Source organism: Apteryx rowi, unplaced genomic scaffold, assembly GCF_003343035.1.
Source record: "Apteryx rowi isolate R43461 unplaced genomic scaffold, aptRow1 scaffold_969, whole genome shotgun sequence".
Taxonomy (NCBI): Eukaryota; Metazoa; Chordata; class Aves; order Apterygiformes; family Apterygidae; genus Apteryx; species Apteryx rowi.
Window position 1 is genome coordinate 205,872 of NW_020451281.1, and position 21,067 is coordinate 226,938.

Sequence of the window (21,067 nt, forward strand, 5' to 3'; positions counted from 1 at the left end):
AGCGGGTGGCTTTGTACTGTCGTGATTTTATGCCTGCAATTGCGGAGGCTTTGGTTAAGGCTTGAGAGCAGTCAGGAGCTGGCTGCTGGAAGTGCCTGCCAGCGCTGCGGGAATGGGCTGTGCACATCGTGTGTGCGTGCCTTTCCTCTCTCTTTTTTTTTTTTTCTTTCATTTTGTTTCATTGCAGTCAGGTCCTGGGTCACCTTCTGATGTGATGTGGTCCAACGAGTCAGAATGAGAAATACTGCTACATGCAGTGAAATGATGGGGCAGAAACCCTTTTCTTGCTACATAACACACCATATATGATGCCATTAAATGTTACACATATGCTGTGTTTCACAGAGAAAGTCTGAAGTTTTATTGGTGATATTTCATGGAGGTGCGGAGGGGGGTGATTTCATATATGTAGGTTTCTTTTAAAGCCCCAACAAACTACTTGTGGTTCTTTGAGGGGTAAGGAAGCTTATAGGTACAGGAGGTCCGATCAGTCTAGTCTGCTTGGCTTGCCAAAGGCTTTCACCAGAGTCTCCTGCTGAAGCTTTCTGGGGGAACTCAGCAGCCAGGGTACAAGAGCAAAGGTTTCTGCAGGGGCAAATCACTATGACAGGAAAGAAACAATGTTTTCTGTTCCAGCTCTGTTGCACAGGGGCCTGTGTTGGGCCCTGGGTTGTTTAAGATATCCCTAGTTGCCGAGGTAAAGAGGCGAGAGGTAAAGTGAGAAGGCTTGGTGATGATATGAAGCAGTGGAAAGATACTAGGAACAAGGATCAGGTATGACAAAAATCAGAAAGACCCCATAAGACCGACTGGGCAGTAACATGGCAGATGAAGTGGCAGAGAAGGGAACTAGCTGCCCGTGCAGAATGATGGGTGGAAGTGAGCTGAGCGCTACTGCCTGGGAGACAGAGCTTGCTGTCACAGCAGCATGAAGTTTTCGTGGGACTGCCCCATGCCAAAGTCACTTATATGGTATCTTTTTTTCTGACAGTAGACAAAAGCAGGTGCCTAGGGACCAAGGAATGAGATTAGAGTGAGCATATAGACATGCTTTCCTGTACTGTTGTCCCAGCCTCCAAGAATTTGCAAGTCAGGTCCCTGCAAGTGCACCTCCCTGATAAGAAGTTTATCCTGTGGTAGCTTTATGGTTGCTTGTTAGCCAAGGCATAGGAGTAGGATATGTGTTGTGGTTAGATTGAGTGGGGAGTTAAATTTTGACAGATATATCCTTGTAATCTGTCGAAAGGCAGGACAAATGTAAGAAAGGATAGGAAGGAGGTGGAGCAGTCATGACTGTTGCAGGGCCAACACACGGTTCTTGGTGGAAGACATCAACAGAACTCAAAAACTATAAGCTGATTCCTTATAGTTACTCATTTGCAAGTGTACTTTGATGCAGCCATGCTGCTATTCACAGTTATGATCTGAGGATTTTGTGGGATGAAAATAACTTCTACAGAGAAAGGAATCCATTGTCTTAAAAGTTTTTCTGAGGAACTCTGACATATCTGTATATGCTTTGAAGAGGAGGGTTTAGCATGGTAATGATGGAACTTAACAGGATTGTAGAAATGCATGATTATAAGCAATTTCTGTTTAAAAAAAAAAAAAAAAAGTCTTGCAGCCTGTAAATGTATTGAGACTATGTCCTTGTTCTTGATGTTGGACTAACATCACAGTTGACTTAACCAAAACAGCCAAGTTGAGCATTTGTAGTTTTAGTAAAGTAATAATTTTAGTAATCATTTGCTTGGCAGCATATCTGTAACTTGTTTTTATGCAGAGGTATATCTGAGAAAATTGACTCTAGGTTAATGATTGAACAGAAACACATAGTTAATAACTACTGTATGAACAATCATTATTTTGTGCCTTTGAACTGTTCCTGGAATAGTTAAGCACTGCTGCATTTGTGTTAGCTTCAGGCAAATTTTGAAGTGCAAAATTGAAGCAGAATGCTTGTGAAATAAAATAAATCTCAAATTACATATACGTTTTACTGAAAAAGTGTTCATGTAAATAGTGAAAAATAAAAAACATTTTAAAACAAGGTAGTTTGTTTCAAGCAAATGTTTGTGTTCATGGACAGGATTGAAAAATTCGACAGAGATGCTTCCACTGGGGGACTTAAGCTTATTTAATATTATAGAGTGATGTGTTTTTATGTTTACAGGAAGGGGCTGTCCAAAGGTCCTACAAATAAATGTCTTTCAGAAAAAAGCAGAGAGTCTCTTCCAACGCTTTTTGAGAAAAATGTGCAGGAAGCCATTGACGATTATACTTGGTATGCATTAACTTCTGAAATAGTACTTCATTAATGGACTCTGGGCTTAATTGTTTCAGTATGGGTATTCATTTTCACTGGTCATGCTTTTAGTCGTTTTTATGGATGACAATTATTAGGTCAGGAATTTTACTTTTCAAATAAGTTTAATTTGCAGGTAAAGCAGAAGTTTAATCAGCTGAGATCGTGATGTTCAGCCTTTTACATATTAGTCAGCTTAATTTATTATTATAGGGCTAAGAAAATATTTGTCTGTTATCTTTGCTTTCTCTAATTTGTTTACTACTTTTGTATGGTATTTGTTAATTAGAATACATTTCTGTGGTTTTTCCTTCTGCTTCCACTAGCTGAGTAATTCCTGCCTAGGTATAGAAATATGCAGATTCCATGCAACGTGGCATATAAATTGACCTGAACCGTTGTTTAGAGGCTTTCAACTTTGTTCCCTGTTTGTGTTGTGGATTTGCATATTTTTAGAGCATATCCTGGAAGGTAAGTCAGACTTCATGGTTAAAGGCAGATAATGGTAGCCAGCTTTGCAGGCCAACTAATTTTCCAGAAGTTTCATTCCAATAAACACTGGGTAGGGTTTGGCTGGCCTGCAGGTCTGACTGCCCTTGCTTTCACTGTATCCCAGTGTTGGTAGTAGCTGGCAGAGGACCAGTTAGAGCTTTCTGAGAAGCTGGAATCTCATAATTCAAGGTTTAAAGCAAACCAAGTCTAATGGCCTAAAAAATATTATGTGTACAGTTATACAGCTGGATGGAATTGACACATTCGTAGAGATTTTATGCTCAGCTTTAAATAATTTCTTGTGGTAGCTTCTAATAATGTTAAAGAAGGCTTATGTTATCAGTAATGTGTAGTTTTTGGTGTGCTCATTAGATGTGCTGGAGAACATAAAATAATTGTTAGAGTTGAAAAAGTAGATACATGTGCAAATAGGGGTGTGTGTGTGTATTTATATTTGTCTGTACGCAGGCAAAATAAATACTTAAGTATAGTTCTGGAGTGCTCTTAAAATTAAAATGGTATACATACAAAATTGTAATACTGTGGAAAGAGTTGTCTTTAAGGCAGTAAATGGTACACATAAGAGCGTATACACATTGCCCTCTGCTTACAGACATATACTTGTAATTCTTCACGTTGACTCTAATAGTATGTCCTGAAAATCATGTGTCCAGCAGGAGGATGCATCACTATCCATTTATATGATCACTTGCATTATTTTTAAAACATTTGTATAGAAAATCATTGTATTCTTCATTTTAATTTGTTTTCTTTCCACAGTGAAACAGTTTCATCACTTTCTAGTGGTCATACAACACCTACAGACTTGAAAAATTCTTGGTCTGGAATAAACAGCTATACTACTGGTTTGTCTACAGAAAGAAGTTCACTTTACTCTTGGAGGGATGATGTACGTCACAGAAGCTGTTACAATACATTATCTAAATATTGTAGAAAAGGTTAATTTTTGCAGAAAATGGATGTGGAACACGTGTTCAGAAGAGTTGATCATTTCCATCCGTGATAGCCTGATGATTAAGTATATTTAGTAATGAAAAAATAGTTTTGTGTGCAAGTTGATATCAGTGCAGCTGATGTGTAATAAAAAACACAGTATGAAACAATGAAATTTGGAGAAAACAAGCCTGTTTTACAAAAGAAGATAGAATTTAGGTTTCTGAGTTCAAGTAAGTGATAAAATACCTGTTTTCAAATGCTGCATAATGCAGGAAACATCTCAATTGAACTATTCTGAACATTTTGAATCATGCAGTATGTTCGTGAGTATGCATATAAATGTCCCAGTCTTAATAAGTAAGTATTTAGCTCTTGCTTAAGCTCAGTTCTGTTTCATAGATGATGGAGATGTATTTTAAGTCCATTAAGGTGTCTGATCTCTCAGGCATGCTTAGCGCATGCTGGCAGCATTGAATAAATCAAAAAGCACACCCGCCACTGTCACTTCCATTTAAACAAAGCCAGTGGTAGTGGTTGTGGTAGTTACACCTTTAGTGTAGTGGCCTAATCTGTAAGGTACTGACCCAGTCTGTCACCATCCAGGAGAATGCCTGACCCTAGATTGTATCACAGCCTGGGTGAGAGTTACTTTGCCATTCCTGTTTGGTGTGGTCCACTCTGTGGCCTGGAATGGTTGGAGCACTCAGCTGGAAGTGAACAGATATGGTTTGGTCCCTGATTATTATCACTTTTTTTCTGTGCAGTGAAGTGGTCAATGTAACATTTAGACAGTCATCAAACCTGGGATCCCTCAGCTGAGTGCCTGTGCCCGTGGTCTCAGCCATTTCTGGTTGCACTGAGTTATAGCTTCCATGAAAGGTGTGGAAGGCCATTTCTCAGACTGAGGGATGTTTCCTAGCCACCAGGGTATGTCATGGAGAAGGAAGGTGTCTCCTCGTTGCCATCTTAGTTATTTTAATCAGAAAGGAAAAATGCTGCTCACAGAAGCAGGAGGCTTTGGGGCTTTCAGTCTCAGAGGTATAGTACGCGTGTGTGACTCGGGTTTGGAGTAGGGAGGGAGCCAAGAGTCCAGACACTTTATAACTGGTGTTTTCAGTTGGCTAATCTTAGGCAGCTGTCTGTTATCTGTTGACTTCATAGGAAATGTAGTTCTTTTTCGCTAAATCACCCTGCTCAGGCCAGCTACCTGTTTCTTTTTGTGGTGCAGCATATAAATTGTGTGTCCAAAGTATGTGGTCTGAAGATCCATCCTGAGATGTTCAGCCAAATTTGTCTACAGTTACCCTGCTCTTTAAATATGATTTTTGACTATAAATATAAATAGATATTTGCTAACAACTATTAATTTTATAATATGCAGGAATTTGATAAGGCTAACACACAGAGAGTGCATCAGTTATTTTGGGACATTGATGAAATGCTGTTTGAAGGAAAAGTGTCCTCTCAAACTCAGAGCCTGCAAGCAGAATGTGCAGACTGGGTTGAACGATCTCTTCATCTAAGGTAAGGAAATTTCTTGCTAATACTGGTTTTAACTAGTTATCACTATAATGTGAATTTGATTGGTATCTTAATTTGAATTGCTCTTAATGTATTGTATCAGTAAGACTTTACATTTGAATCTGGATCTCTGAGACTGAGCTGTGCCATTGTTATAGTGCTAATGATATTTACTTTGATTAATGCAATGATTACTAGGATGTTATGGGAAAATAAAAACCACCTGTTTTCATAATGACTTTTTTTAATTAAATGAGGCATCTTACAAAGAAACACTTGATTTTAGGGTAGGTGAAGGCATACTATGAAATCTCAGGAAATTCACTATTCCTTTCTTCTATTGATTCTTCTAAAAAGAAATGCAAAACAAAGGTGAGCACATGCTTCTAATCTATTGCACAGTCATAATATCTTCCTAGGTTATGTAAATCAGTATTAGCACTGTCTGATATTAGCGAAGTAATAAGTAGCCCAGTAGATCTGAGGATTAACACATGATTAATGAGAACTGTTTTACATAGACGTGCAAAGCATCGCAGCACCTGAAGGCTGCTGCTTGTAACACAGAGGAAAGACATCAGTGTTGCGCTGCGTTGTAGTGCTCGCACCTTCATAAATGATGGCCTGTCATTCTTAGTGAGATGTGGTGGCCCCAGGCTGTTTTAAGCCTAGCTCTGCATGTGTCTAAGTAATCTTCTAGTCAATAATTTGTTAACACTTAAAAAGAGTGCTGTCAATAACTGCAGAATGTTTTTATTGTGTTTTAGATATATTTACTAGTAACAGTCCTCTGCAAATTAAACTGAAATCAGCTAACAAAACTTGTCACACTTTGTCAGAAACAGAAGAGATTTGTAAACGTGAGGTAATTTTCACTAGCAATAAGCCAAATGTTTTAACTTTTTTTAGGTAGTGTAAAAATCAGCAGAACATGCAGAAAACAGACAGGTTTTTGTGCTGTGTAATACATTCAAAATATTACATCATTCAAAATATTACATCATTCACTATATTTTTAGAAATGTTTTCACTGAAAATAATTTTTTTAAGTGATGTCCTGTACTTTTGATTTTTTTGATTCAAATCTGATGCTGGAAGGTTGAAAGCAAGCCAAAGAAATCGGGGAGCTCTGCATCACTTCATACTAAGGCATATGGTACAAAATAGTTTTTTTCATTACTAAAGAAAGATTAAGCCTTAAAATGCTATTTGTGTTGAGTAGTTACTTAAAAGAATAACTTCTGAGACTCCAGTGGTGGTTATTTCTGATGGTCATGCTTCACTGGTATGAGCAAAGAGCTCACTTGTTGTCCTGTCCTTTATTTGGTGAAGTAGCTATGACAGTTTCTGAATACTTAGCTCAGTATGGGGAAGTAAATATGCTGGAAATCTGTCATCAATAAGAGAAAGATCAGAGCTGTGTAAAGACAAGACCTTTTTTCTTGGTTTATAAAAGCAAAAGTAAAAAAATGGTTATTGCTTAGAGCTTCATGCGGCACACAGTAGTGTTCTGTGAAAGGTCTCTCAACAAAATGTGTTCAGGTATTTTAGAGTCTGAGAATTGTTGCCTGAGATACAGCTGGGACTGGCAAATTCTTCTGAGAATCCTTTGTGAATTCTGATGAAAAACAGTTGAGGAAGCAATGGTTATTAATTACATAAACTGTCATCAGAAATCATTTTACGGAGTAATAGTGTCTACATTTAAATGCAGTTGCTCTTTTCTTTCCTCTCCCTGCCTCTGTGCATTATGTATGCTGGTGTTTGCATTTTCTAGTATCAGTGTACATTAATTCTAACTTTATATAAACATTTTGGATTATGACTTCTGCTCACACTGATGGAATTGTTCACTAGAGCTGGATGAGCGACCAAAGTCATAACAAATGTTATTTGTGTACTGCATCTGTTTTTAAAAATTTCTTGCAGACTTTTGAAAGGAAGTTTTGCCTACTTCATCCACCTTATAACAAGCTAAAATGTTTGACCTTATTTACTATTAAAAATGATAAGCTAGAATTTCCTCTTGCATAAATCAGCTTAACTTTAATTGCTTAAATGATTGCTTAAATACTAGTTAGTGTAACGAATTGCACAAGGACCTGGCATTGCCATACGCTGCTTATTCAAAGCAAGTGTAAGGTGTGCTTTCACATTACCAGCTGTTTACAGGTGTTTGTATTTTTCATATTAGTATGTGGAGTAGATTTTCATTTAAAATCTCCACCCCCCCCTTTTTTTCAGGGTTCTAGGAAAGCAGCTCCTATTACCGAAGGATGAAGGCTTTCAGCATTTTCAGAGCAGAAGTGATAGCTCTGTGGACTCTAAGGTTTTACCTGGCCTCCATGAATATGCTACTGACATAAAAGAGTAGGTTAACAATTTTTTGTAGGTTTTCTCTTTTGATATGACTACAGTTTTAGKGTTTTTTTTATATTCAGAGTATAATTGAGTTGCAGAAGTATCAGCAGTTTGCTATCATCTGTGTAAGACATGCTGTCTGTATAGAGGTGATAAAGTAAGATTTTTCAGTATTTAAAACAAGTTTCTTGATTGTTTTGAATTTCTGAGCACTATGTAGGATAGTATTTCACTTGCATGGTCTTTGCTTACTAAAATTAAAAGGTGATTAGCAAAAAAAATCACTTCGTTCTGTCTTCCCTCTTCAGAGATTTGTAAAAGTGTTACTTTTATTAAAACATTTCAACATAATTAAATATGTGGTTGCTTCTTTCTTTGAATATTTAATTCTCCTTTTTTTTTTTTTTTYCCCCAGGCTCTGCATTTCAGGCTCTAAATTGGTCCCAGCAGCATCTCCAGTTCATAAATCAGTAGATTCCAATTCCACTAGGATTTCTGCCTCTGACCCTTCCACGTATTCATTCCTGCAAGAAGAAATCTATGATGTGGATGGAAAAATAGAAGAGTATCTTGCTTTTGACAACAAGGAGCTGTAACTAACAGATATATGTATTTTTGAAGAATATCATGAATTATTATTGGGCCTGGTCAGGGTTCTCTGATGTAAAATATAGTTCCCTCTATCCCTGTATTCAGTAGCATGGTGCCTAGAGCACTCACTGGTCGTGTGGAAAATTACCTATATTGTCTTTCTAGTGGTTCAAAACTCACATCTCCTCTGTCAAAGGAATGTGTCTACACCACTAAGCTGCAGGCTGTTATAAGTTTTTTTTGTACATGGAAATTCAATAAAATGCATGCTTGATTCTGAAACTGGCAGCGGAACTCAGGACTCCCTTTTCCCCTTGCTTGTTCCCAAGCTTGTTTCTTGTTTCCTTTTCAGGATTATATTCTGAGATGTCTCATTCTCCCTAACTAGAACATTAGGCATTATAAGGCTTGTTATGAAAGTAACCGAATCATTTTGTGGATTAGACCATGTGATCATGTCTCAGCTATAATTGAGAAGTTTGTAGTCCAGTTTGAGGACAACAGAGGAGAGAAAGGGAGATGGTAGAAACCATTGTGAATTTGAGATCATCCTTGCAATCTCAAGAAGGAAAATATGATGACATTAATGAAAAAGTAAATACAGGTTAAAATGTTCTTCTCGAGAGCCTGGGCCTATCCAGGTGGGAAAGAAAAAAAAAAAAAAAAGTGTCCGCACATTAGTGGAAAGGAAGGAGTTGAGCATAAGTTTATAGGCTCTGCTATTCTTGTCAGGCTGCAGAAGTCTTTCAGAGTTAGTTCTCTTTGATCAGTGGTGCATGAGTGTTGCAGATGTTTCCAGATAGACAGGACCTGATGTAAAAAAATGTTCTATGTGACAGTCCTTCTTTCAAATGCATGGAACATTACTTCCCTTATGTTATGGTAAAAAAAATGTAGAATTTAGCCTCAAATGATGAAGTGCCATGTATAAAGCTGTTTTTTCTCGAGTTGCAAATCTCTGTTATAAAACCCTGACTTNTTTTTTTTTTTTTTTTTTTGCTTGCAAGCAAGAAAAACATATCAAGATAGGTATTTGTTAGGTTCTAGTCCCATAGGTACTCAGTACATCTGAATTTGATTTTTTTAACCTACGTTTGACTTTTTTTTTCTTCTGTATGTGTATTTATAATTGCTCAGTGTATTAGAAGGGAAAAAAAACTGTCAAAAAAGGTGGTAATACATTTGAATTTGCTTCATTTATTAGTGATGATGAGAGTTTGGAACAAAAGAAAAAGCATCTTGCTGAGAAGAAGAGTAAACGTRGCATTCCCCCTGTGTCTCCGAATGCCTGTGTCAAAGATGCTGTAGCTTCTGAAGTATTTGATCATATCTGGAGCAATATAATTGAAACATTGGAGGAGCTGATTAAAAAAAAAAGGGAAATTAATATCACAGGTATTTTATATTTTTAGAAATGGTAGTAATCAAATCTAACTTGGAAAAGTAAATTTTTCTTAAAGTTTGGGAAACCTGTATATTTTAAGAAATCCATGTTTGTAGTACCGCATTATAAGATATGTAATGCCTTGTCAGAGATACCCATCACCCCTAGCTTAAATAAGAGTCTTACTGATTTTGGGGGGAGTGGTTTAGAGGTAGAAAGAAGAAAACATTGACCAAAAGAGCTCCACTGCAAGAAAGCACTAGTTCAGGATGCAAATCRGTGCTGCTAGCAGGGAATCACAGACAACATGCTCTGAATCTGAGAACTAGGAACCAAAGTCGTCTAGTTTTATTGCTTGAGCTTTGTTAATAAAAAGAACCCTTAGGTAGTCAAAGCACTAACAAAAGATAGACAGCCTTGCTGACACTGCAAGGGTTCGTGAGCTTGACGTGGGATTAAGAAATGGCAGTGCATATAACTTTTTTTGATGTTTTAACAGACTCTAGTAAAGAAAGCAAACCCTAGAAAAATTAGCTAGCAGTGAAATTCTGTTCTTTGGTGTGCATGTGTTGTACTTGGAGGCTAAGGGAAATTTCACTTCTTTCAATGTATTTTAAAAGGACGGTAACAGAAAATCACCTGAGGGGTGGGGGGGCATTAGAAACTACTGGAATACTCAGCCTCAAATGTAAGTTTAAAACTAAGTGAGAAACAGTAAAATTTTGGGGAAAGCTTGCAGAACTTAACGTCTGAAATGTAAAAGGGCTTTTCACATCACAGGTGGATTGTTTAGCTAAATATTATGGTTTAAGGAGGATAACTTAGCAGTTTTCTGATATATGTCATCTTTTCTTTTTATGAATGGCATCAACTTATGCAAATAGACAGCTAAGCAAAGTATTTGGACTAGGAGAGTAAAAGAAYTTGGGATTATAATAGAAATAAGATGATGGTATATATCCATGATGAAACAATAGGGAGCTGCTGTCAGACGAGGATAAGCTCAACGGACTTTTTGTTCTTTCTTTTCATGTGTTTGTTTAGCTTAAAAAAAAAAACGTAATTCTCTCTCTGGGAAATTTGTTAATAACATTGCAAGAGTCTTAGTAGTATTTTCTTAACCCCCTCCCCCCCAAAAAGAGAGAAAACACTCCATCTGTATAGACCATCTTTTTTGTCATTGTCAGAGCAAATGTAAACAAATGGGAAATGCTTTTAGAAAGACATCATTTATGATAGATTTTTAAATATCATGGAAACTTAAAACTATGCAGAAGTATTTACTGTGATGTTTAATATTGTTTGCATTTCAATAAATACTGACTGCTAAAAGTATAAAAATGCCTCTTACTCCCTGTATTGTTTTGTTTTTTTGCAGAGAGTGACAAACAGGTGGAAAAACTGAAAACTATTACAGCTAAACTGTCATATTTGCCAGTCGTTCATGTTACAGCAGATGCTGGGAGTGTGCCTCTTTCCAGAAGCTCTGAAGCACGAAGCGTATCTTATGGTCCCCATTTTGTTCCATCACAGGTAAAAATGACTTTCTACCAAGCAGCAGTCTCTTTTATGTTAACCTTGAATAGAGTCCTGATTGAAGCTAGAAAAGGCCTTTTTAAAAACTGATTATATATACTTAAAATAAGTCGTCTCATTTAAAGGAAAAAAAAATTCATTCAGTGTGCATTTAGTGCTTACTATCGCTTGTTTTCATTTAGTGGTTCCTAAAAGCTTAATTTAGCATTGAGATCAGTTTGCAGAAAAACTAGATTGTTAGATTCTATTCCCTCCTTAGAAAACAATTCTACTTTTATTGTGCTCCAGGTTCTGTTCCCATGGGTTGGACTCTGCTGAGTAAAAAAGAAACTGGAATTCGATTCCCCCAAGTTTCCAACTGAAACTTATATTGCAAATTGCATTCCAGTTCAGTAACACATTTCACTGTATTTTGTTTGTAAGAATCTTTTAAAATAAGCAAGACAATATATTTTCCCCATTTACTACTTACAAGTCTGCTGAACCATCTTAACTGAAACTTTTTTTAAATAAACAAGTACAAATATCTTCTAACTACATGTTTTTGAGGTCTTCCTTCAAAAAGAAGCCTTGAAACTGAAAGGTTAAAGCATATTTTTTGCTTTCACTAGGTTCACCGTTTCTCCAGCAATTTTTGTAGTGATTTGAATGGTGTTATGATAATTCAAGCAAAACCGCTCCAACAGAGGCATGTGACCACAGTAGAAAAAATACGGTAAATGTTGGTCTGGAATTTTCAAAAATGCAGCATAATTTATATTATGTAAAGATGTTTTGCAATTTTAAAAAGTTTATAGGAATGCGGACATCTCCTTTGCACACATCATTGATCTGACTGAATGTTTAGATTTGTAGAAGTTGCAATAATACTATGTTAAGAAATCCTTTTACTTTTTTTTTCCCCTCTCTGTCTCCCTATACCTTTCTCCTTCTTTTTCCCCTAGGAATGAGCAAGAAGACAAACTACATAGCATTGGCTCCAATGTGACAAACTCAGTGCACACTAAACTGGGGAGAATTGCTGATAACAGTGTTCTCTCATCATCTCGGGTACTGCTGGCATCTTCTAGGAAGCTACCAAGCCATTGTAGGTTACCTTCTCTCACTTCTGACCAACCCTCCTCAGAAGCTCCTAATATGTACAATGATGAAATCCTTAGGGGGACTAAATTGTGAGTTTTTTCATTTTACTTTTTGCTTTCCTCAGAACTTTACTGAACTTACACCAGTGAAGGATTTTGCAAAATACTTGAGAACTAATGCAGGATTTGTTACTGATTATAGAATTCAGACAGAAAAATACAGCAACCAGAAAGGTGTTCTTTAAGGACTGGCATTTATGTTATTTTTTTGTTGCTTCATTAAATGCTGTTACTTTCTGTAGCTGAGCTCTATTAAGAAATGTACTGTTTAGGTGTTTCTCATTATTTCRGCTATGAAGTCTTTTAATATGAATTTTCCTGAAAGAGGATCCCTTAAAATTTTGTAGTATGGCCAGCTTGGATCGTTTATCTTCTGCTCATGCACATACAACTTGGAAMAAGTTACCACCAATAAACTCGGATACTGTTGAACAATATCTTTCAGTACCTCAGTTGCAACAGAGCTCTGTAAGTTATGTTCATTTTCATACTAGCGAAGAACTTCAAGCTATATTGTGCCTGTCCCCGTGTTCTCTTTGTGTTCTCTTCGTGTTCTCTTCTTTGTATGTCAATTGAAAAGTTCTTATTTTAACTGATTCAGTAGCTGCATTCTCTCAATGCTCTTTTTAATTCTTTTAGCATCAAGGACGTTATGCTTATAGCAGAGTTTCAAGTGCAGTTCCTGGCAGTACAGAGCAACGGCCACTCAGAGAACGAACTGTTATTATCGATCAAATTTCAAGGCCCAACACAACACATATATTCAGGGTATGTTACACTGTAAGCAGAGACATGGAAAAGTGAAGAAGCTTCTATTCTTGCCCATTTTTGGTCTGTAAAAGGTCTTGCAGCACTTTTTACTGGGTCTCTCCTGATTTCTGGTTTATAGGATTCCTAATCCCTTTAGAGAACAGGAGGTTAAAAGGCTTTGGGGGGATGTGGAGTCTTGAAAAGCAAGACTAGTGTATGAAGAAGAGATTTCTTCAACCTTAATGCATCAAACGGTTCATTTGAGGCAACCAATGCATAGAAGTATACAGTTTTTAGTATTGCATGGAGCTTTGCAGTTTGTTAGGGATCCCTCTGCTGGACTATGATAAAAATTGTAGTAAAACCATTTTAGTAGATTAGAGTACCATACTAACAAATAGTACTTCTTTTCTTTTTACAGACAGACACACCTCAGAAAAGATTACTGACTCTCATGGATTTTGCTAACCGCATGTGGACGGATCAAGGATTTTTAACAGGTAGGCAAAATCAGAATTACTTGGAAGGCATAAAGTCAACAAAACTTACTAACCCATGCTACAGTCAAGAAATAATGAGCTCAGGGAGAGCCATCTCTGTGTACAAGAATGGGTGTGCTTGGCAGGATGTTTTTACTTTTGGTTTTGAAATTTCTTCTCCCTTCATGGTCTGAAATAAGCCAAACTATTGACTACTAGGAGCCATGCAAGGCATCTTGTAGTTGTTATGAAGAAAGGTTATTGGAAGGAAAAGAAGACTGTTGGAAGGAAAAGGAGGAGTTTCCTCCTCTTTCTATTTTTCATTAATTAAGAATTCATCATTCTTACAATTATGGCAAGGCTATGTGATGTACAAGATGGATATTTTGCTGCTTTTACAGTGGCAACACAATTACCTGTTTGTGAACTGTTCCATGACTTTTCTGGTTTTGTGACACAAAATGCAATTTTCTTTTATTTTAGTCCCCGTATAAATTCACCAAATTAGTAAAATTCTAATGTGGGGGAAAAATAAAATTGAAAATTTATGGATTTGAACATAAATAAAATCCTTTTGAATAAAAAATATCAAGATCAGTTTGCAACTCAGAGTTCTGTTTATAGTAACAACAAAAAGAGCAGGCCCTGCATGACTAATTTAGTTTCATTATTAAAATAAAGATGACCAACTAATTTCTGAGGTATTTAAGTGCCTGTACATAATCTTTATTCATTTATGGGATGTATGCGTTTCCTTGAGTTTGAATAATTATATGATTGTAATAAATAAGAGATGATAGGAGAATACAAACAGGTTAGCAACCATTTGTCTGAGCAGGCTGACAGAAGTAACTCAAATATAATCATGCCATGCCTTTCAGTTTCTGCCACAATTAACAAACAACATTTTATGTTTTCTAGGCTCACAGCATTACTACAAATCCTTTCAGAGAAATCCTCTAACCTCGAGGAAGAGATTTCAGGTTTCTTCTTAACTCAGTTTAGAAAGAAACAGAAAATCCCTGCACTGATGGAGCATAAAGTACTTAATTTACCAGCTAGCATCTTGTGTAGTAGAGAACGTGCGCAGTATGTTAGTTTCTGCTGAGCCTCATGATCCTCAGAATGCTGGTATTGCCTTTTTTGAAAGTTGTCTAAGCAGAGATTAGATAAAAATTAGAGCAAAATGAAATAAATGGTTGAGATCCCCAAGCTTCAGGTCTCTGCTCTCTTTGCAAAGTCAAGATTCTGCTCCTCTACTTGTTTCTCAGGCATTCCTGCTTTTTCTCTCTTTCCTCTGGGAAGTGTTATTCCACCTGAAGAAGCAAATAAGTTATGTTTAGATTGTCACATCCTGTTCCCACTCTTTCATGTTTCCTTAGTGTTAAAGATGTTCTGGCTCTATGCAAACATCAATCATATATAAAATTAATGCTTTTTTTTTGAATAGGAGTTTGCTGCATCTCCTCTTTAACTCCTTTTTTAACATTTCTCTGTTTTTAGTCTCTCTGATTATTGCAGTTGCTCTGTTGTAAATATTGTCTGTCCCTACCTTTTCTTCTTCTTTTAATTCTTTTAAGATGGAGTTCATTTATTGCTTCTAATTAAGCTGTTCTGTTTGTCAGTTACTGTGAAACTTCTGGGATAAACTTTGTTTCAGGAAGCAACGATTTTGCTGTCAGGCCAAACTTGTTTGTAGATCCCAAACAGTTGAACCTGCATGCTGACATGTCAGTAAGACAGTCCCCACTTCTTGAGATTTCTTATAAAATGTTGCTTGTTACTGTACAAATCAATCATGTTTCTTTGTACCTGATCCTTCAAAGGTTTAACATAAAAAAAATACTTTAATTGGTGAAAGCATTATTTAATACTTCCATGTGTGTAGACCCAAATTGGGGGAGATCAAGGAGGAGGCTGGGATTGTGTGCCCAGGGGTCACAGCCAAGATCATGTCCCAGTGTGTTAATCCTGTGTGCGTGCACAGTCAGTCACTCTTCCTTCCATCAAAGAGGGTACAGCTTGAATAGATGTGGTAGAAGAACTGTTGAAGAGGTAAAAGAGGAGGAGAAAAACTTAATTATTTGCCCAGATTTTGCAGTTAAGAACAGAATCAGTTTCTTCCAGTCGGGAACTAATGCCAGTTCTCCTCACTTCTCTTACAAATGTTCAAGGACTGGTAATCCAAGATAAAGTATTTGTAATGCATATTTTGTATCTATACTGTTATCAGACTTCTGGTTTATGTCAATGGTTGTCAAACACTGCATTCTTCTGAGTAAATGGAAGCTTTTAAAAATTACTTTTCTGGTTTAGTGTTTTCCTCCTTTGGCTACACTAAGTTTATTCTTTAGTGGTGTTATAGTGGCTGAGAAACCAGTTTTGAGTTTCAGGTCTGCTTCATACATTTTAAAGACTATAAATTTCTTAAGAAATTTGGGTCAGAGATGTTGTATATGTTCAAAATTCACAGTTAAGTCTTCTTGAAAGGCGTGTCCAAAACAGTTTTGCAGTCATGGGTCTTCCCTCCTGTACAATAGAGACATTCACAAAACTATCAAAAAAGAGATGATAAATTGTGTTTGTTATCCATCCTGTGGCATTTGAGGGCAATCCAGATCTTAGGTTGTAGAATAAATGGAAAGATGAATGTACACCTATTTGGCTCTGTAATGGTAGAAACGGGAACTACCTCAGTGGAGAGCTCATCCAGCACTTCATGAAAGCGGGAATTGCTGACCTCTGTAGAGCCATAGGGGTCAATCAGTCAATTTCTGAATAAAAAGAAGAGCAGAGCAGCAAGCACCTGCTTCTGAAACTTAAAAACAAAGGAAAGATCCTGCTAATTGAAATGGAAAGCTTACAGGAGACAGAAAAGAGGGGCGTCTGCTGGCCAGCAGAAGTGTTTCAACAGTTTTCCCCTTTTGGTCAGTTTTCAGGCACCTGACTGAATCACTGGTCCCATCATACCCTGATAATTGATGTGATGGATAGAGTTCAGCAGTCTTGACTTTTCTTTTTCTCTTGGTTGTTGGACTGCTGTGTCTGGTTTTCCGTAACAGCCGCACACGAGCGTATTTACACAGGTTGCCTGCGCACAGGGAACAGTGTTGAAGTGAACATCTTTGTGAATCTGGACCTCTAGGGCCACGATACAACGGCTGCGGCTATGAACTGGGTGCTGTACTTACTGGGGCATAATCCTGAAGCCCAGAAGAAGGTTCACAGAGAACTGGAYGAGGTGTTTGGTACGTTTCCATTCTTTCTTTATTGGGGCAGAGGAGATGCTGGCCTTTGTGGGTGGGGATATGGTACATTGTCCTTTGTAAGCCTAGACATCGAGGGGGAGGTTGGAACATGCCGTGCAGCTGCCCTGGAGCTTTCAGTAGGTGGAGGTGGTTGGGATGAGCTGTGGGAGACGTCCGTGAGTGAGTATTGAGAAGGTAGCAGCCAGCGTTGGGTCCTTGGGTTGGGGCACGTGCTTCTGATGTCTGTTGGTGTAGCAGCTCCTGCTGCGTGCTTGTGGTATTCGACAAGAGTCCTGGAAGGGGGCTGGAGTGAGGTGTCCCAGGAAGAGTTTAACAGCACTGTGAGAGTCCTCGCTGAGAAAAAGGATTCCCAACTTCCAGTGCCAGAGTTTAGTGTAGTCTTGTTGCTGCTGCTTGAGTAAGTTGGAAGCCTTTTCAGGGGTGTGTTTGCGTCACTGGAAAAGGGAAGTGTCGGTCTTACTGCCCCTGTTTGTCTGTTTTTTGGACAGGTACCAGCGAGCGTCCTGTCACGATGGAGGATTTGAAGAAGCTTCGGTACCTTGAGTGTGTTGTGAAAGAAGCCCTTCGGCTCTTCCCTTCGGTTCCGCTGTTTGCCCGTACCTTGCGGGAGGATTGCTATATTAGTGAGTAGTATCCTGCTTGGCCTGTTTGCGCCACTTGGAATCCTGCCGGCACCTTCTCAGCAGAGGTGTTTCCCAAGGAAATGGCAGTTTTTGTTCTGTACAGCAGTTTATCAAAGTTGCTTACCTTGCTGTTGTGTTGACTCTTTTCCCCTGCCTTTCTCTTTTCCCCCGCAGAAGGCTATCGGATACCAAAAGGCACAAATGTTCTTGTTATAACTTACGCGCTGCACAGAGACCCGGAGATCTTCCCTGAGCCTGAGGAATTCAGGCCCGAGCGGTTCTTCCCTGAGAACTGTAGGGGAAGGCACCCGTTTGCTTACGTGCCCTTCTCGGCTGGTCCCAGGAACTGCATTGGTAAGTAGTTGAAGAGAAAGCCCAGATAATGTAGCAGTGCTGCTCTTGGTGTGGTGGCCATAGCAGCAGAGAGTGTATCGGAGATTTGGGTGGTGACGTGCTTGATGGTCCTCTCTGAAAAATTCTGAGTGCTGTCTCGTGTGTCAGCTTTGTGCTTGAGCTGCAAGCACGTTTTGTTTTCTCCCGAGGCGTTCCTTTCCTCCCAGAGTCCAGCATATGTTACGCTGTTGTCTCCTTCCCATTGCCTGTGCAGCCCAGCAGCATGTTAATGGGGTGCTGTGTCAGGACAGGATTGCTTCTGGCTTTCTGGTCCTGGGTGTCAGCAAGACAGGTCGTCGTGGAGCAAGAGAAGGCAGAAATCCTGCATTTGTTTTGCTCTGGAAATGCCCTGCCTGTCCTGGAAAATGGTCTGAGAAATGTTTGTTGAGATTTCTTCTCCCAAAACTTTGCAATACAAATCGCATCTTCTTTTGACGTTAAATTTAGAATAACTTCAGGGATACATGGTTAACCAGGATTAGATCTTCCCCTGCTCCAGAGAAGGCTCAAATTTACGGTGATGTGGATAGGTATTTCCCAGTGTGTGTGGAGAGCCCAGTGTATGGGAGAGCTTACAGATTTCTTTGTAGACATCCAGCTTTTTAAATAGTGTACAGTGATCTATACCCTTTGAGGGTATAGCACTTCCAGAGTATGTTTCTAGTTTCAGTTCAATCAGTGTGAATTTCCTGAATTTTGAGAGTTGGCTTGCTTTCTCTTACTTCTGTGTTCTCTCTCTTCTTCCTCACCTTTCTCTGAAATGTAATTCAAAGTTTTTAATCTGTGCTGGGAATTTYTTGTGCTAGCACTCATCAAAGGAGGTAGTGCCTTGTCATTCTGCTACAATTGTACCATGTGTTGTTCTTGTGTATGAAATAGTGGGGTTTGTGTCTTTCATCATTCCATCTGGTGAGTCCTCTCTGTCTTCCCTCTGGTCTCTGAACTCTTCCCTCCCTGCCTATCCAGTCTATGTAAGATTCATGATAGCAGTGTTTTTTGCATTAGGTAAATGGCAGACCCACAGGGTTGGCTCTCCGCTCCTCTTTGCCTGAGCACTGTGTGGTACAGGAGTTTTCTCCAGGAAGGCCAGAGGTGTCATGCAAGGACAAGCRCTGGTTTCACTGGTATTGATATGACCTCAGTTTTGTCCCACACCTGGTTCTGTTCTCAAGGCAGATGCACAGTCCTTGCTGTGCTGTGTTTCTAGGCTTATTGCTGTGGTCATGCAAGTGCGGAAGTTGTTGAAGTTGCAAACCTGACAATAACACCTCTTTTGCTGCCCTGTAATCTGTAGGTCAGCGCTTTGCACAAATGGAAGAGAAAGCCCTTCTAGCCCTCATCCTGCGGCGCTTTTGGGTGGACTGCTGTCAAAAGCAAGGAGAGCTTGGTCTGGCAGGAGAGCTGATTCTTCGTCCAAATAACGGCATCTGGATCCAGCTGAAGAGGAGACTGAACTCTGTATAATAGGGAAAGGAAATTCAATATGTTATTTTTCCAAAAACTCTTTAGGTTGCAGAATGTTTTTAAATCGCATGTTTTGATGGCAGTCCAGTTAGTGAGGCTTGGAATCTTTTGGAACTAAAGTTGTTGCTGATTGTTTCATCAAAGATGACGATGTGATAGTCCTGAAGTGCTGTAGTCTTCTAATGCATGAGAACTTCATGTTCATTTTTAAAGTGCAAGTCTTTAACCATCAAATCTTAGTGCCTTGTCTATTCAGATGAATTGCAACAATGCAAAGGAAAGGAAATAATGGGGTGAGGAGTTGACCAGATTTTACTGTGTTAGTGAAAGCTCCAAACAACGAACAAATGTGCTCTTACGTTTTAAGATCCTGCAGGCAACATAGAGAGATTCTTGCTAGGTGATGTTAAAGAGGAATTACAATGATGGACCTAAATGCCTCTGAAAATTTTTAACTGTTCCTACTTTAGATTAGATTCTCAGGCAGATGCAAAACACACTCAGCAGCTAAGATGTTAATGATGACAAAAAAGCCTAGAACAACTTCAGGAAGCAAAACAGCAAGTATGTTGAGTAATGTAGCTGAAATATTTTTTAAACAGTTTTGTTCACTACTTTTGCAACAGCCTCAGTTGGATGCTCATAGATGTGTTGTTTTTTTTTTTTTTATGTTTTGTCATTCAGAATGGAATTTGAGAAACTTGCAGGGATAACTGTCAAGCCTGCAGGTCTGATTTTTCTTTTTTCTTTTTTTTTTTCTCCGTAGAGAATGCAACAGTAGCATGCCTCTACCAAGACTGCTGTATTTATATCCCACCGTACCACCAAGTCAAGGAGATACATAATTCATTCACTCGTTCAATAGAGTAAAGGTGTCATAATCTCAGCTTGGAGTTTGGTTATATTGAGATGTGTCCTGAGGCATTCACAGAACTTCAGTAATTTCTTCCCTTCCCCCACATTCTGCCCTATGAAACTTTGTATTTTGAAGGAGGATAAGGCAACCACACAATAGACAAAAACATACAATTGTTAAAGATCATATTTTCCTGAATGTTCCTCTAGTTATATTGGTACTATAATCCCCTTCATTTAACTTGTGGAAACATGTAAAAACATGGCCTTAATCCATAAGCCTCAAGCCATGCCTCAAGACTTTGAAGGCTCCTAGCTATAACTAGATGACATTTTGGCCTTTGGAATAGATGGGCTATTTCTCACGCAGAGTCATCAGCTGGCTGTAGTTTTGCATGTTGCAGCCCAGGTGCTAGATTTGTCCTTCAGGTCAGGTCTAAATCAACAAGAAGCCCCACAGCAGACTTCATGGCTTTTGCAAGCACTGGAGAAGAAACTAGTGCTAGACCAAGCTGGGGTCCTCCAGCTGCTCTGCCCTTCTGCTCTATGCTCACGCTTCTTTTGGGTGGTGCGTGTTACCCCAGCATTGACCCCCTGGCACTGCTAAAAGGAGGGCATGAACAGATAAGCTTGTTTGTCTTTTATCTGCTGATGCAACTTCTGTTCTGACCCTCCTTAGTGAAACAATCTGTCAGGAGCCTGCATCCTAGCTGTCCCCTGGATGGTGCCTCCCAGCCAGTGGGAGATGGTGTCTGCTGTGGCCCAGGGGACAAGGCACAGTGCAGCCAGTTGCTAGGTGGTGATGGAGGTCCTGCAGGGAGCCACAGGAGGATCCAGCTTTTGATAGTCATGGCAGTGTGCTCCCTGCGCTCCCTGATGGATCACTGGTGGCGGTGGTGGGTGATGAAGCCGATCCTGGGTATCAGCCCCTGCTGGGAAATGCTC

The 21,067-nt window shown here is 38.9% G+C and overlaps 1 protein-coding gene across 6 annotated transcripts; it reads left to right on the plus strand.

Moving 5' to 3' along the window:
• Nucleotides 1–256: 256 nt before the first annotated feature.
• Nucleotides 257–21,061, plus strand: FAM149A (family with sequence similarity 149 member A). Of its 6 annotated transcripts, XM_026054755.1 has the most exons (20): nucleotides 257–382; nucleotides 2,174–2,284; nucleotides 2,632–2,776; nucleotides 3,578–3,707; nucleotides 5,136–5,278; nucleotides 7,520–7,645; nucleotides 8,052–8,228; nucleotides 9,432–9,622; nucleotides 10,990–11,144; nucleotides 11,759–11,862; nucleotides 12,092–12,319; nucleotides 12,637–12,757; nucleotides 12,929–13,057; nucleotides 13,461–13,539; nucleotides 14,440–14,501; nucleotides 16,664–16,766; nucleotides 17,276–17,410; nucleotides 17,585–17,764; nucleotides 19,098–19,270; nucleotides 20,034–21,061. In XM_026054755.1, exons 5-19 carry the CDS (start codon nucleotides 5,193–5,195, stop codon nucleotides 19,265–19,267), a joined length of 2,046 nt encoding a protein of 681 aa, XP_025910540.1. In that variant the 5' UTR covers nucleotides 257–382; nucleotides 2,174–2,284; nucleotides 2,632–2,776; nucleotides 3,578–3,707; nucleotides 5,136–5,192; the 3' UTR covers nucleotides 19,268–19,270; nucleotides 20,034–21,061. The 6 variants fall into 6 exon arrangements, with proteins under 6 accessions (XP_025910540.1, XP_025910539.1, XP_025910541.1 ...); XM_026054754.1 differs by having other exon boundaries at nucleotides 19,098–21,061; XM_026054756.1 differs by having other exon boundaries at nucleotides 2,651–2,776; nucleotides 19,098–21,061.
• Nucleotides 21,062–21,067: the final 6 nt, after the last annotated feature.